The sequence below is a fragment of the Notolabrus celidotus genome, chromosome 6 (genome assembly GCF_009762535.1).
Source record: "Notolabrus celidotus isolate fNotCel1 chromosome 6, fNotCel1.pri, whole genome shotgun sequence".
Classification (NCBI taxonomy): domain Eukaryota; kingdom Metazoa; phylum Chordata; class Actinopteri; order Labriformes; family Labridae; genus Notolabrus; species Notolabrus celidotus.
The window spans coordinates 26,921,885-26,937,387 of record NC_048277.1 but is presented as its reverse complement, the minus strand read 5'-3'; the positions used below and the strand labels follow the sequence as shown (position 1 = coordinate 26,937,387).

Here is a 15,503-nt window from a genome sequence, read left to right as displayed (position 1 = left end):
AGATGCAAAAGAATAATCACTAAAGAACGTATCCATACTGTAAGATCCATACATGGTTGTATTATTTCAATTATTGCAAGTCTGTTTTTATTTGTGTCTGATAAATGTTAAATCCTGTTGACCAGTTCCTGAACACTGCATGAAATATTACTCCTAACAGTAGCCAAACGAAATCAAAGTATTCCAAAATAAGTCAGATCAAGGCGCCACCATGGCTCCTTAATACCGGTATGTTGAGGCACCACTCTCATAGAGAGCAGAGATCAAACACAACCTCTACAGTCTATTCTGGTCAGATTTCTGTGCCACATGACTGTCTGACTGTTTGTGTCTCTCTCGTTGTGTTATGTAAAGTGATACAGCTGAGCTCTATGTCCAATAAGAGACACAGTAAAGCTGAGACAAAGCGGTGGGAATTATCACATAGCAATGGCAACAATTTTGTCCTATAGTTTTTGATGGAGTAGTTTTGATGCTGATAATCCTGCTGTGTGTGGGAATCATGTGTTGATCCTCCGCTGAGATCTTCTGTTCTCTGTGTATTTAGTTGCCTGGGTACTTTGTGAGGTCAGGCTGGGTGTTGGTTTGAGTGGAGTCTTAGTGACCTCTTGGAGGTGTGAGACACTTCAATCCAACATAAACATCCAGCAGGTGATTTTACTCTCTAACTTAATTTTATTCTGTCAGCATTTTACAGTCAAATCAGGACAAAATTCCCACATTAGCAGAGCTGTGTTTTTATTCAACAGCTGTTTTTATACTGGATGACTGTGGCCTGTCTTACCTCTGGATCACAAAGCAGTGTAACAACATTAACTGGCTTAGACGAACAGTTGAGCAGAGGCTTAAAGATCAGTTTCTGCAAAGGTGGCAAGGTGAACTGGATAAAATGACATTATGTGATTTATATGTACAATTTAAACGAGATATAAAACTAGAAAAATATTTGTTATTTGAAAACCAGAAGTATAGACAGGCTATCTGTAATTTTAGAAAGAATAACCTCAGGATCCCTAAGGTCACTGGAAGGTATAAAGGCCTGGATAGAAAACAGAGGATTTGTAATCTCTTAATGATAATCGTGTGGTCGATGAGTACCATATTTTGTTTGAATGCAGGCACAAGCATTCTGAATAATAGAGAGAGGTTCATACCCAGGTATTATTCCCAACGTCACTCTGTGTTTAAATTAATTCTACTTTTGCAATCAGATAAGCTGAAAGTTATCTGTTTGAGTAAGATCTGCTGTACTTCAACCATGCTGTGTGCCCTCATTATATTGTTTTGTTATTTTTAATTTATGTTCTGCGGCTCCATACCATGTTATCATGGACTGAGCATCAAATTAAAATGAAAATAAAATGAAAAAAAACAAAAAAAATAATGTGACAAATTTCTTGGAAGGCCTTTATTTATAACTTTTTCAAGCAACAACAGTGTAATCAAAGCTGTATCTACTGGAAATCCTCTCCTTGGAAGCTTGGACACTGCTGCCCTCTGGTGACTGTTGGGTGATTTGTGACTTGTTTACATTGCACATTTATGCCTCAAAGGTTAAAAAAATAACTTGAATTTCTCACATGATTCTCAACTAACTGTAAGTTGAGCAAGCAGCAACTTTGCAGCACCTTGTGCAAACAGAGTGAAAACTACCAACCACAGTAGATAAAACAGAAAGCGTACTTCCTCTGTATTCAGATGGCAGCACCTGATAAACGTGAAACACATCACAGAGGTAGAAAGCAGATCACAGTGAGCCTCCTCTGTGTCTCAAAAATGGGTCATCAGTCTTTCTGTAAAGAGTTGATTATTTTTCCTTTTTTACCCGGCTGTTTTTAAAGCGTTCTCACCTTAGTTGTGGAGATACAGAGGCTACATCAGAATGATCCATGTACTGCTTTTCTGTCTCTGTGCGGCTGCAGGACTCTTTGAATCGTCTTCTCTCAGGACTCTGGACAAGCGGCTGGACTGTAATCAACCAGTGAGGAATCACTTTGTGTTTGACAATGAATATACAAGCGACTTGTTAAAATGATTAAATTACGGAAAGTTAAAGCCACTCTCTCTTCTTCTTTTTCAGGGTCTTAACAACTGTAAAATAAGTCAGTATCTAACCTGCCAATTGACTTTTCTTTTCCTGTACAGACATTTGTGTCATTGTTAGCGTGCTGGAGCGATTTTTGCTGTAAAATCTAATTTTCTATCATTTATTTATTCATTATCATTATTATTATTATTATTATTATTATTATTATTATTATTATTATTATTATTATTATCATTATTATCATTATTATTATTGTTTTATATTTATAATTTATAATTTATATTGTTTTTAATCTGCACACATACTTTAATACTGGAAAATTTAATGTATTAAAATATAAACACACTGTTTCTTAAATGTCAGATAACTGTTCAGAAGAGCGCATGATTGTCCCCAGAACTGAAGCTCCTAGTGGCCCAGAGTGGGATTCTGATCATTTGGGGGTCTGGATGGATGAACAGGAGCCTGTTTCTATTGTCAATGTGACGTGGAAATTGAAGGCGGATGGTCAGTAATAGTAACAAGAGAGTACAGTACTTCATTTTGAACCAAAGCTACCTTTACTCTACCTTACATTTTTCAATGCATTAAAAAACAAGCTGTAAACTGAAAGTATTTTACTAAAGGTGAATACATTCTCTTCTGTTTACAGCAGGTGTATTCAAACTTAAAGGATCAGAGATAAGGATCCTGGATGAAACCACAAATCGAAGCATGTGTGTGCAGTTCGCGTTTAATATTTATACCCATGTGCTGAATCCAAATGGAAACAGGGTGAGACTGTGTTACATTTGTGTGCTGAAATATGTTTTAATTATATTTTATTGATAAAATACCAAAAGTGTTGTTTTCTTTATTAGTGGAAATTTTCCTTGGATGGAGTTGTGGTTGAACCGGGACATACATATACAGTGTCAGTTCTTAATTTGCCAGAGCCTACAGTTGGAGACCAAAATGTTTCAAAGCAAATGACCATCCCAGGTGAGTCATCAACAAGGTTAGAAGTTGTTTTGATACTAAAAGAAGCACTATGAAGAGATTTGTATAGTGTTTTTTAAACTCAAGGATGTGTCATCAAAGACCTCTTTGAGTATCCTGTCACTGCTCAAGCTTGTTTCACTCTTCACTGACTTCTTGTTAATCCTGAAAATTTAAAATTGAACTGCTTTTTTAACCAATGCAAATGTCATAAGCAGGATGTAGTGACAGAAGATTCCAGTCATCCCTACTGTGTCTGCAAAATGGTAAATTTACATTCTTTAAATCTTACAAGTTTCCTTCTACGACTGTAAGAGACCCACCTTCATCAAAAAATATTGTGTGTTTTTCTAATCACAGGTAGTCTCTGGGACCCTCTCATGAGCACTGACGTGTCCGTTGATAAGGAACACAAAAAGATATCAATCATCGTGGTTTTTAAGGCGGCACAGTATTCAGAGAAGTACCAGGTCTCCATCCAGTGTCATGGTTTAACACTTAACTCAGTGAATCTTTTTAAGGTGAATTATAATGATTGTGTCCCCTACACATTGACGACTGCCTTTGTGGCATGTTGTTGTTTTCTCACTTTGTCATTTCCTCTGTTAAAAAGGGAAACACAACATCTCTGAGTGTTACATTTGAGCTTGGTTTGTGGCAGCTCTCACACTGTGACATATTGTTGATAGTAAGTTTAACATCCCATTCCTAAAAGTCTATAGAAGGGTCTTTCTTGTTGAGATATAAAACCATATTCTCACCTTTCTCTGCTTGTTCAGATTCAGCCATTTTTCATTCAATGCAAGAATGATTGTTTGCGCCTGGAGAATACTCTAGATTACTGCCTCTGTAAGTACAATATATACATACTTAACAGTTATATAAAGTTTGCATATACAGTATATTTACAGACTTATCCTCTGGTATATTATGCAGAGTGTTCTTGCACCTCTCAGATCTACTGTTTTTTCAAAAGAGCATTATCAGCAGGCACAGATCATATTAAACCATATTATTAAAGTTTGATGTTGGGGTAGTTGCTAGGCTAGGTAACTACTTCCGGCATCCAATTTGCATAGTTTCTGCATGGGTGAGGATAGTACAGACATGTGGCAGAACAGGATTTGATAACCAACACTTATCTTTTGGTAACCAACCAATTAGTTTGATAATTAAGTCAAGTCAAGTCAAGTCAAACTTTATTTATATAGCACAATTAAAAAACAACCGCAGTTGGCTAAAGTTCTGTACAAGCTTAAAAACACAAACAATAAAAACAAATAGTAATTAAAAAATAACAGATATTAAAAACACAATAGATTACACGAGAAAAAGCCACAATAAATAAAAGCAAAATAAAATGTTGGATGTCTCGCTCAACAGGTGTTAAAAGCCAATGCAAAGAGGTGTGTTTTAAGTAATGATTTGAAATTCTCAATGTTCTGAGCATGTCTTATATCAGGAGGCAGACTGTTCCATAGTGTGGGAGCAGCCACCGCAAAGGCTTGGTCGCCTCGAGTTTTGAGCCTCGTTCGCGGGACATCTAAAACCACCTGGTGCGTTGACCTGAGTGCTCTGGCTGGAGCATGCAGGTGCAAACACTCACACAGGAATGATGGTGCCCGCCCATGTAAGCTTTTAAAAACCAACAACAATTAAGTGATGGCAGATTCAGGACATTCTGTAGCCATCATGGTTGTCTTTAAAATGCCTCATCAGTGCTTTAACCTGCCACTCATCAAATGAAACCTGTGACTGTCCCGACCTGAACCCAGCTGAATGAGACCACACCCATCTGTATACGTCAGAAGAACGTGAGCTTGCAGATTAGTCTTGTCTCTAGGTTACAGTACAGACAGACATTAAAGGTGACATATCATGCAAAATCAACTTTTTAATGGTTCTCTACCTGAAATATGTGTCCCTGGCATGTCTACAAACCCCCCGAAAATGAAAGAAATCCATTCTGCTCCTGTTTTGATTTCTCCACTTTTCTGTAAATGTGTGTGAAACGAGCCGTTTCAGTTTTCCGTGTTTTTGTTACGTCACAACAATATCCAGTCTGTCACGAAAGTCAGAGCTAAGAGCTTGCTCAGCCCATAGACTGTATAAAATACAACTCAACCCCTCCTCTGTTTTTCATTACCTGCACAAATGTGTGCTAACAAGGAGCTAAGGAGGGAGGCATGGTAGTTGTATGCTGTCTTAATAAACACAAAGGTTGGTTTTACTCCCCATGTCTGCAGATTTGAAGATCTAGTGGATGATTTTTATTTTTCATGGAAAAGTGCTAGCGCTAGTTAGCATAGCCACATAGCTACATGTTCGTAGCTGTACCAAGACATACATCGACATACATTGACATACTGACAAATAAAACAACAAGAAACACTAAATCTGTGACTAATTGTTCAGAAAGGTCCTGCTGCAGGCGCCTCTCCGTCAGGATCAGATTCTGGATCAAATTCAGAGGGTTGAAGTAACGCTATCTGTGAGCAGCCGTGTATATTCAGCCAAAATGTAAACATTAGATCAACGTGCTGGAGAGCCGAGGGCACATCCACTTCCTGAGGGGGCGTGGTCAGAGGGAAAACAGACTGTTCTGAGCAGGGCTGAAGAAAAGGGCTTTTCAGGCATGCCAAAATCTGATTTCAAAGTGGTTTTTTTTAGCATAAACTTTAAAGACATGTTTTGGGGACCTCTTAGACCAATATATTTGGATGAAAAAGAGCGTAATATGTCACCTTTAAATCAGTTGTTCTCAACTCTCTAGGCCCGTAACCTTTGAACTTGTTGCTGATATCTTAAGTCTTTGAGTGTTGAGCTCTAAACTTGTCAGACAGTCAGGTTTGGATAAAAGTTGGTGGCCATTTGAGGGCAAATAATCCCACATTTCACCATTAATACCGAAAATGACCATTACAAGGGCCTCAGACTTTCATGACAAGTCTCAACCACCAGTTAGGAACCACTTTCACAATACTATTAATAATCCCTTTATGTATTTGTGGTGTAATCTTGCTAATCCATTCTCTTTCTTCTGGTTTCTTTCTAGATTATCCAACGCGGACTGTATTTGTAAAGGTTGCTGTTGGGCTCCTTGTTTTTTGTGTTTTTCTCGCTTTTGTAATTTGGAGAGCATCTCATAAAGGTCTGCCTTCCTTACTTATAATTGCCCTTTGATGAACAGTAAATTTGAACTTGAATCTGTGGTTGATCAGCGTAACTCTTCTTCTCTCAGAGCGTGTCTCCACATCCTGGTCTGCTGCCGGAAAACAACCAGAAAGCTTTAAAGTCCAGGAGAGGAAAAGAGTCTTCATCCTCTACTCCCGTGACCACCCTTTATACGAAAACATCGTTCTCAAGCTTTGTGCCTTCCTAGTGAACAAATGCGGCACTGAAGTGGTCCTGGATCTGCTGGACTCTGCTAGACTGGGAGTGCTGGGGAGGATCCAGTGGGTCGACTGGCACAGAGAACAAATAGGAAAGTCGTCAGATAAAATCCTCATCCTGTGCTCAAAAGGAGTACAGGCCAAGTGGAGAGCCATGTGTGGGGACAAACAGATTTTTCTGAGAGAGGATGTCTGCTCACCTGTAGGTGACACGCTCAGTCCGGCTCTCAGCCTCATGGTCCCCCATTTCATCCGATCTAGGTCATTTACAAAGTATATAGTGGCGTACTTTGATGACATCTGTTCTGAGGAAGACGTTCCCTCTCCTTTCCTCATTACAGTACGATACAAGCTGATGAAACAGTTTGAGGAGCTCTTCTTCAGGATCCTGGATGCTGAAAAGCACAAACCAGGCCAAGTGAATCTCATTAAAGGACTATCAGAGGGCGAGTACCAGCTCTGCCCCTCAGGTAGAGACCTGCAGGGTGCCATAGAGGCTTTTCAGGCGTACCAGGTGGAGCATCCACACTGGTTTGATGATGAGTTACTGGAGGAGGAAGAAAGCTCAAGTGCAAACACAACCATGACATACAATTTGTGAACCTTACTCACCCCACGTCATCAGTCACATAAAGTCACAAGAGAACATTTCAGAAACCTGCAGGCAGTTTGATTAAAGTGAAATCTGTTGAGAAATTTAACAGTGCCATAAAAAAAAACCAAATGTGGCTTGTTTGTTTATTTATTCTTATTTTCCTTTAAATCTGATTGTTATTTTTGCTGATATTGGCAAATACATTCATTATTACACTGTATGTCATTCTATATTGCATTAACTTGAATAGGCATCTACAAATATCCCCTTTGGTCTGATTCAAAAAACACAACATAAGCTGACATGTGGTTGAACCAACATGTATATTTTTCACTCAGGAGAAATGTAGACACTAATTTACAGTTTCCAAATGATTAACTAGACTAAAGTATTTGCTATTCTCTTCTGTGCAATAATGTTGAGTATCACATTGCTCTCTCTCAGGAGGGGATTCCAGGGTAGCTTCAACCCCAGAGATCTGTGCTTGATGCTTTCTGGCTGTGTAAACAGCGGCAGGGTCAAAGTTCAGCCCCCAGGGCAAAGTTTGTAACATTTCTGTTGCAGTGGAGAAGGTAAGCACTAAACCCTCTTTAAGGTGAACTGTGATGTTTTTGAATGTATGTTTTGGTTAAATGTTCAGCATTTCTTAAACAGCTAAGAGCTTTTCTAGAAATCTCTTAATGTGGTTAACTCCTTTATAAACATGCAGTATTTGGGCTCTTGTGTCTCTGATCCACTCAGAGTCAGAGACTGAAGACAGAATGTTTATTGTTGGCGCATTATCTGCCATTTAGACCTGAGTAATACATTAACTTTTGTCTCAGATAAATCACTCGCAGTGTAATCCTTTTATATCACCTGAGTTTAGTGCATACATTCAGTGTTGTAGGGAAAAGACTTCAAACTGCTCAGGAATGTGGCTGTCAGTTTCTGAGAGTGGCCCCAAAATCGGGAGGGAGGGGGAGTGGGAACAAACTGGAGAACTAGGGCAAAGAAAATCCTCACAATGGTGGAGTTGGATTTGTGCCTTGTAATGGCTGTGAACACACTGCAGGGTGTGATGAAATTGTGAAGGCGTTTCGGTTTGAACTTCAAGAAGCTGAGTTAATGTTGTTCAATGTTTTGATTTTGACAAGGGCATCATGTGTGTTCAACATAGTTCTTTCATGAAGGTCGGTCTAAGTTTGACATAAGATGTGCCGTGCATTCTGAAAAGTTTCTATCAAATAAAGGGCTCTGCAGGGAGAGAACTCAGGGGGAGAGTTGTAATTTACATTTTTCAGTTCCTGAATATAACTTGCAAGGGACGGGTGTGTGAGGCCTGTTTTGCTTCCCCGAGTATCTAAACCTACTCCAAACGATCCAAATCTTCACCAAAAAGTTTGAATATTAAATGTGATTTAAAAATTCACATCCCAGATGGGTAGCCTGAAGAGAAGGAGTAGGCACGCTGGAGGGGAGGAAATAGTCTGCAGCATCGTGCAGGGAAACAAGATTTGAGGCATCAGCTGGCACAGATTTTACACTGAATTTAGTTGTCTTTTTCCTTCTCAGAATCATCTTCAAGAATGAGAATGCTGAAGAGAGCTTCTGCGCTCATCCTGAGGAGAGGAGTTACATTTTCTCAAAGCAGATTGTACAAAAATGGTAAATCACTTTAAATCTCTAACATTAAAACACATTAAACACACATTGTTCATGACAAAGTTAATTTTGAACCATGTCCTCTCTCAGACAGCCTCTTCAGAGTTCATCCATCTGTGTCCCAGGCTCTGGCAGAAAACAAACCTGTGGTTGCACTCGAGAGCACAATCATCACACATGGGATGCCTTATCCACACAACCTGAGGTACTCCTTTTAATGTCCCTTTAAACTTTGAAACCTGCAGCTCAGAGGCGTTTTATCACTGATGGTGTTTTAATGCAGCACGGCAAAGGAGGTGGAGGCCATTGTGAAGGCTGAAGGAGCCATACCAGCCACAGTCGGAGTGATCGATGGTGAGGTTCACGTTGGTCTGTCGCCAGAGGAGCTCGACCACCTCGCCCGCTGTGAGAGTTCACTGAAGGTGTCCCGACGTGATCTGCCCTATGTCATCAGCAGGGTGAGACCACATTATACCACATTACCATCATGTAATGTATCTAATACTCATGGATTCAGGTGTAGGCAACATGCCTCTGTTTACTTATATGAGGCTGCAAGTAAATATAATTCCAAACCTTGAAACAAACAATTAGTTATGGGAATTTAGTAGTTAAGCAACAAATCTTCTCATTACTGCAGAATAAGCCTTGGCTTCTGCCTACACCTTTTTAGGTCAGCATGTGATTGACTAAAATATATGTGGATGTGTATGCATGTTTATATGTATGCATGAATGTACTTGTGTGTGTATGCAGACCAAAATAAATTAGTGTGGCTGAAAAGTTGTTTTTTTGCATTTCCACATATGAAATTATTATCAAAATAGCCGCCAACTCCTTTCCTGACAATCATCTCACTTCTAAATATGCTTATATCAGAGGTAGTGAATAAATTGATGGGTACTTGAAGTTAACACAAAGAATATATTTTCCCTAATTTATATGAAATACAATTATTGTGGAGTAACAAAAGCTACAACATTGTTGTAATGAACTTTAAAAAAAAAAAATTCTCTCCAACTAATAGCTGATTAGAGGTAGAAAAAAAGTTCAATTCAAGAAGAAAAATCCAGGCTATACTCAAAACTATTTGTGTAATTACAATACTTAAATCAATGTATTTTCATTTTAACCATGCTCGTCTTGAATGTACTGTAGATCCCAGAAGACTCTGTGTGATGGAGTCTGGTTTATGATAACTGCATTTTGATGTTTAGGCTGATGTTTTGAAAGTTTCCCTGTGTGTGATTTTGTCAGGGACTCTCTGGGGGAACTACGGTGTCAGCCACGATGATCGCAGCACATAGAGCTGGTATCCCTGTGTTTGTCACAGGAGGCATCGGAGGAGTTCACAGAGACGGAGAGAACAGTAAGCAGACCAGCACCTTGATCCGGAGCTATTTTCTGATCAATGTGCACACTCGCTACAAACTATACATACTGCTTACATCTATTTATACTACTACTGCCTAGTTTTGCTTTACAAACTATGAAAACAGTCGATGGATGGATGTTTGGCTCATCCTGGCAAATCAACAGTGAACATTACTGTCATCAGGTGTATTAACTATTTTTGAAACAAAGACTTAACAGAGACGAGGGTGCAAATGTGATCCAGAGGAGACCATAACAAGGCCTGTAGTTCACTCTCAGGAAGGAAGGGCACCCACACTGTCAGGGCATTTAGTTTGTTTTTTCAGTGGTATCTTGGAAAGCATAACCAAACACATGTCTATTTATTAGAGACTGTAATAGACTGTATAATACATGAAAGCTTACAGTTATTTACTATATATCTGTTGATTGTTCCTGCAGGTCTGGACATCAGCGCAGATCTAACAGAGCTCGGCAGGACTCCTGTTGCAGTGGTGTCCGCTGGTGTTAAATCTATTCTTGACATCGGTCGCACGCTGGAGTTCCTTGTAAGAATGTTACTTTAAATGTGTAATGCCATCACAGAAAAATAGATCTGATACAAGCCAGGGAATTAAGGGAAAATAAGGAGAGACAGTAGATAACTAAGTTTGGTCAGTACTTTTAAAATCAGTTCATTCATTTAAGAATCACACCGGTGTTGGGCAGATATGTGTCTAATAGTGATTATAGGTGGGTTTTGTTATGTATTGCTATTTATTCATGTGTCAAATCTGTTTTTAGGAGACGCAGGGTGTCTGCGTGGCCACTTATGGGGCATCAAAAAGTTTCCCTGCCTTCTTCTCTCCACAAAGCGGATTCACTTCTCCATATCAGGTCTGCAACCCTGAGGAGGCTGCAAAACTCATCGGTATGTCAGTGTTTTTATTAAAGTTACTTTTAGGAAGTTAGAAAGAGATAAATAAAGCAGAATAAAGTAATTAAAGAAATCTAGAGATGTCATGTGTATACCTTTTTTAAAAGGAGGGCATAAAGAAGTGACTTAACAGATGACAGTGAATCAACACCACAATCAACACCACAGGACCTGTGACTGAATGTTCACATGCTTTTTGCAGCGAGCACCCTGTGTCTGGGTCTGCAGAGTGGGGTCCTGATAGCGGTGCCGATCCCAGAGGAGCATGCAGCAGTGGGTCAGCAGATAGAGGAAGCCATACGTGCTGCGGTGACAGAGGCCAGGTACAGAAACTACTGAGAATCAAATAAACTGCTGATCTCAACTAAAAGATTTATCTCTTCCTGTTTTCTTTTTGTATTTACTCAGTGCTAAAGGTGTAACAGGAAGAGATGTGACGCCATTCATACTTCAGAAGGTCAATGAGATGACTAAAGGAAAGTCCCTCCAGGCCAGTATCCTTCTGAGAATCTGAATCAGAGAGAACAGGATGATATCAAGTACTTTGAAAACAAAAAATAACATAAAGAATTTTGTTATAGTGGCCAGCAGATGTGTGTCATTATGCTTAACCTGTGGTGTTTGTAGACATCGCTCTCATTCAGAACAATGCTAAAGTGGGAAGTCAGATAGCATGTGCTCTGTCAGAACACATGAAGAAAACACAGGCGAGAGACGAGACTCAGCATCATGGAAAACACTCCTCTGACTCAGGATCAGATATAGTGAGTACAAACAGATGTAATGGACTTGTTTCTAAATGTTTGTTTCAGTATTTAGTCATCATTGAACCCACACTGTTGTGTCTTTCACAGGTTGTCATAGGAGGAATAAATGTGGATTTTATTGCCAAAGGAAAACACAAAACACTTATTGTAAGTTTAGTTCAGAACACATAAGTAACCTCAATGCTCCATCCTCATCAGAGACCATCATACGCAGTAATGACATGTTTGTCTCTTTCAGTTCGGACAGACAAACATAGGAAGTGTGTGTCAGTCATTTGGTGGTGTAGGAAGGAACATAGCTGGTGGGTGTTTATCAGATTTTGCTCATGCACATCAGATCTGATTGTCTCATGCTCACTTCTTTGCTACTTCCCTTCAAGACTCTCTGAGTCGGTTAGGCCAAAGACCGCTACTCATCTCAGCCACTGGAGCTGATTCCCACAGTGAAGCAGTGTTCAACTATTGCAAACATATGGTATGGAACTTTAGTTTTATGAATCACTTTGCATGATTATAATCCCTTTTACATGAACTTACATAAACTCTTTCCTTCTTGTCTGTAAGAACACAAGTGGTGTGGCCAGGCTGGAGGACCAGAGCACCGCTACATACTGTGTTGTTATCACTGAGAATGGAGAAATGGGTCTTGGATTGGGAGACATGGACGTTCATGAGCAAATCACAGAGCAGTTTGTGAGTTATACTGACGAATGTATTCAAAATTACGCAAGGTTGAAGGCCAGCTCAATTTTTGTACTCAAATGTCAGAGTCATTATCTCATGGCTCAATTTACAAAGCTTTTATACACTGTACTTTCTTATATACTGAATTACTTTATAGAAAGTGGACACAGACCTCTGGTTTGGTTGCTTCCACAAGAGGGCAAATGTATTGAAGTCTATGTGAAAAAGAACAAATTCATTCATTTATTACTGATTCATAGTTTCAGTCTCTATTTTAAAGTCTTCTTTGATGAAGCTAGAGACTTATTTTGTACATCATGGATCTGTTAAAGAAAGAATATATAAAGAAGGTAAAGAGGGGGTCTCCTTATAATAGATACAAAGCAATGCAGATGAACAGATGTATTAGAAATGATAATGACTATTTGATGCCCATTTTTGCTTTCTATTTGTCATCTCCTTAAAGTTTTGCTGTGACACATGACCTTGTATTCTTCCTCTTTTTGTAAGTTAACTTACTTCTCTTCTTTATTCCTCTCTTAATATATCTTTCCACAGGTGTCACAGTTTGAAAAGCAGCTTGCTTCAGCCGCTATTGTGTGTCTAGATGGAAACATTCCCGACTCCACCATCAACTATGTTTGTTCCATGGCTGCTAAACACAACATCAACAGTAAGAACAGAGAGAGAGAGTTACTAAATGATCATAAACAAAGGATTTTAATGAATTTAACACATTACAATGAATGTGTGTCACAGTTTGGTATGAGCCCACTGATTCAGAAAAAGCCCGTAAGCCTTTCCTCTCAGACGCCTGGAAGTCCCTGTCCTATACATCCCCAAACCTGGCAGAGCTGTTCACTATGAACAAAACACTGGGCCTCCCAACACCTGAAGGTAAACTGGAATCATTCACTATTCTTAAAAGGTTCCCTCTCATGCCTAGTGAACGTAGTGAAGTTCTTATGAAAAACACAAATAGTATGATTACACCTGAGGATGTGGTTTGTCTTGTGGGGGGGGGCAGTGCTGCCTAGCTCTCCTGAGGAAGTGCTGAGTGTTGCTGTAGCTCTCTCACGCCCCCTACTGGAGCATCTGCACTGTCTGGTGGTGACTCTGGGGGCTAATGGAGTGTTGCTGTGCGGAGAGCATGAGGCAGGCTCTGTCAACCTGCGGCCGAGAAAACAGCGGAGGGTAAGATCATTTTACACTGACAATGATGATGATGATGATGATGATTACAATGGAAGTGTAAGTGATTGCTGATCATGTGTTAGCAGAAGAGGAAGCTCTGTGCTCTACACTATCCAGCACTGACTGTGACGGCAGAGGAGACAGTGAATGTGTCAGGAGCAGGAGATAGGTGCTGAATATTTACCTAATCAGCTTCCTCTTCCTTTTTCTTCTTCAAATTTTTCCTTTCCTTGATTCCTCTCATTCAGTTTCACCTACGTTTTTCCATGATCTCTATCACTATCACTGTCATGTATTCCATTTCTCAATTAGTCAAAAATTTTAACATTCATAAAAGAAAACAAGACACTCATGGAAAGCTGCCTGCTCTCTGTTTCCAGTCTTGCAGGTGCATTGATGGCTGGGATTCTCCAGCAGCGAGACACAGACAGCTGTGTTCGGATGGGACTGCTGGCTGCACGGCTGTCCCTAGTGTCACCGCACCCCATCGCCCCTACGCTCACTTCAGATTCTGTGGATCCCAACAAAGTCCAGACTCACTCCTGGCCCAAACCCAGCTTCATGTGGATTGATTAAACATGTTTTCAGTTGTGACACATTGCTAAGGAAATGTGTGGGGACTGAATCTGCTGGGCATCATTTTTTTTTTATTTTGGCAATGATGTAAAAGAAAATGAAAATAAGTTCTCTGAGCTGCTCTTGAGTTCATGATAAATCCTTGTAAATAAATTTTGAAACAGCAGAACAAGTTTCTTTGTTGTTTTCATGGTGCATATTTCACAAGGTTTGTGAATGAAGCACTCTGACCATGTTCTGAAGACCAATAACCTACTGAATGTGAGTCCTGGAAATTTTTACTTCATGATAAAAAGTCTAAAAGCATGTGTACTTTCTCAGTTAAACATTCAGCAGAGTAAAGTACATGTACCCTTTCAGAGTGCTTGTGATTTTTATTTTAATAGAATAATTGGCATGATTCTAATTCTGCTGCAGGTTGATTAACTACTTTATATACTAGTAGATTCTCATGCTTCAATTGCTAACCCTACGTATGTTTGAACATTCATCCACAAAATAGAAGCCAACTACAACTTTATAGAGTTAGGGTTAAATCTGATTTGTGTGGATAGATGAGAGATCCGTGTATTGCAATGTTTTGTTTTATTTTTACATGTTTATTAATTTATACAAAAATAAAAAGGGCATTATTAAAAATAGATAAAAACATATAGTCAAGCAAAGCTTTTAGTTATTAGATCATTCTGTAAAGACTATGGCAAACCAACAATTATGTTCCTAAAGGAAATAGGATGAAGTAAACAACTTATCTAGTCCTATCCCTGTTTCCATTCAGAATAATATCTCCATTAATTTAAACCCAGGCCAAGGCATTCAAAATAACACCAAAGCATACAGATGTCCATGGAAGCAACATAGATGTAATGGCAAAATAAAGTAAATAACACAAGTCAATTGATACAGTGTGTACGGAAGAGGATTAGGGCCACTGGAAAAAAAATAAAAAATGAAGGTCAATTTTTTTATTTATTATTATTACTCTCAGAAAAAAAATCAGAATTCTGAGATTAAAGTTCTGACTTTAATCTCTTGATTCTGACTTTAATCTCTTGATTCTGACTTTAATCTCAAAATTCTGACTTTAATCTCAGAATTCTGACTTTAATCTCAGGATTCTGACTTTAATCTCAGAATTCTGACTTTAATCTCAGGATTCTGACTTTTTTCTCTGGATTCTGACTTTAATCTCAGAATTCTGAATTTAATCTGAGGATTCTGTTTTTTTTCTCAGAATTCTGACTTTAATCCGAAATTCTGACTTTAATCTCAGAATTCTGACTTTAATCTCAGGATTCAGACTTTTTTCTCTGGATTCTGACTTTAATCACAGAAT

The 15,503-nt window shown here is 39.0% G+C and overlaps 1 protein-coding gene across 12 annotated transcripts in view; it reads left to right on the top strand.

Annotated features, from left to right (window-relative positions):
- Window positions 1-14,479, top strand: part of zgc:136858 (uncharacterized protein LOC678543 homolog) — a 34,432-nt gene extending 19,953 nt beyond the window's left edge. For 10 of the 12 annotated variants that reach the window (XM_034685895.1, XM_034685896.1, XM_034685898.1 and 7 more), the window contains 28 exons: window positions 1,923-1,981; window positions 2,081-2,102; window positions 2,411-2,554; window positions 2,700-2,821; window positions 2,908-3,028; window positions 3,244-3,291; window positions 3,386-3,546; window positions 3,639-3,713; window positions 3,805-3,874; window positions 6,081-6,176; window positions 6,267-8,659; window positions 8,747-8,861; window positions 8,940-9,114; window positions 9,914-10,025; window positions 10,472-10,578; window positions 10,814-10,940; window positions 11,149-11,269; window positions 11,355-11,440; window positions 11,574-11,710; window positions 11,801-11,860; window positions 11,952-12,015; window positions 12,094-12,188; window positions 12,278-12,406; window positions 12,956-13,070; window positions 13,157-13,294; window positions 13,425-13,591; window positions 13,678-13,760; window positions 13,972-14,479. In XM_034685895.1, coding sequence (XP_034541786.1) covers window positions 8,581-8,659; window positions 8,747-8,861; window positions 8,940-9,114; window positions 9,914-10,025; window positions 10,472-10,578; window positions 10,814-10,940; window positions 11,149-11,269; window positions 11,355-11,440; window positions 11,574-11,710; window positions 11,801-11,860; window positions 11,952-12,015; window positions 12,094-12,188; window positions 12,278-12,406; window positions 12,956-13,070; window positions 13,157-13,294; window positions 13,425-13,591; window positions 13,678-13,760; window positions 13,972-14,167 — 2,106 coding nt within the window. In that variant the 5' untranslated portion in view covers window positions 1,923-1,981; window positions 2,081-2,102; window positions 2,411-2,554; ... (6 more) ...; window positions 6,081-6,176; window positions 6,267-8,580 and the 3' untranslated portion in view covers window positions 14,168-14,479. The remainder of the gene's footprint in view (window positions 1-1,922; window positions 1,982-2,080; window positions 2,103-2,410; window positions 2,555-2,699; window positions 2,822-2,907; window positions 3,029-3,243; window positions 3,292-3,385; window positions 3,547-3,638; window positions 3,714-3,804; window positions 3,875-6,080; window positions 6,177-6,266; window positions 8,660-8,746; window positions 8,862-8,939; window positions 9,115-9,913; window positions 10,026-10,471; window positions 10,579-10,813; window positions 10,941-11,148; window positions 11,270-11,354; window positions 11,441-11,573; window positions 11,711-11,800; window positions 11,861-11,951; window positions 12,016-12,093; window positions 12,189-12,277; window positions 12,407-12,955; window positions 13,071-13,156; window positions 13,295-13,424; window positions 13,592-13,677; window positions 13,761-13,971) is intronic. The other 2 variants (XM_034685902.1, XM_034685891.1) reach the window with 2 other exon arrangements.
- Window positions 14,480-15,503: the final 1,024 nt, after the last annotated feature.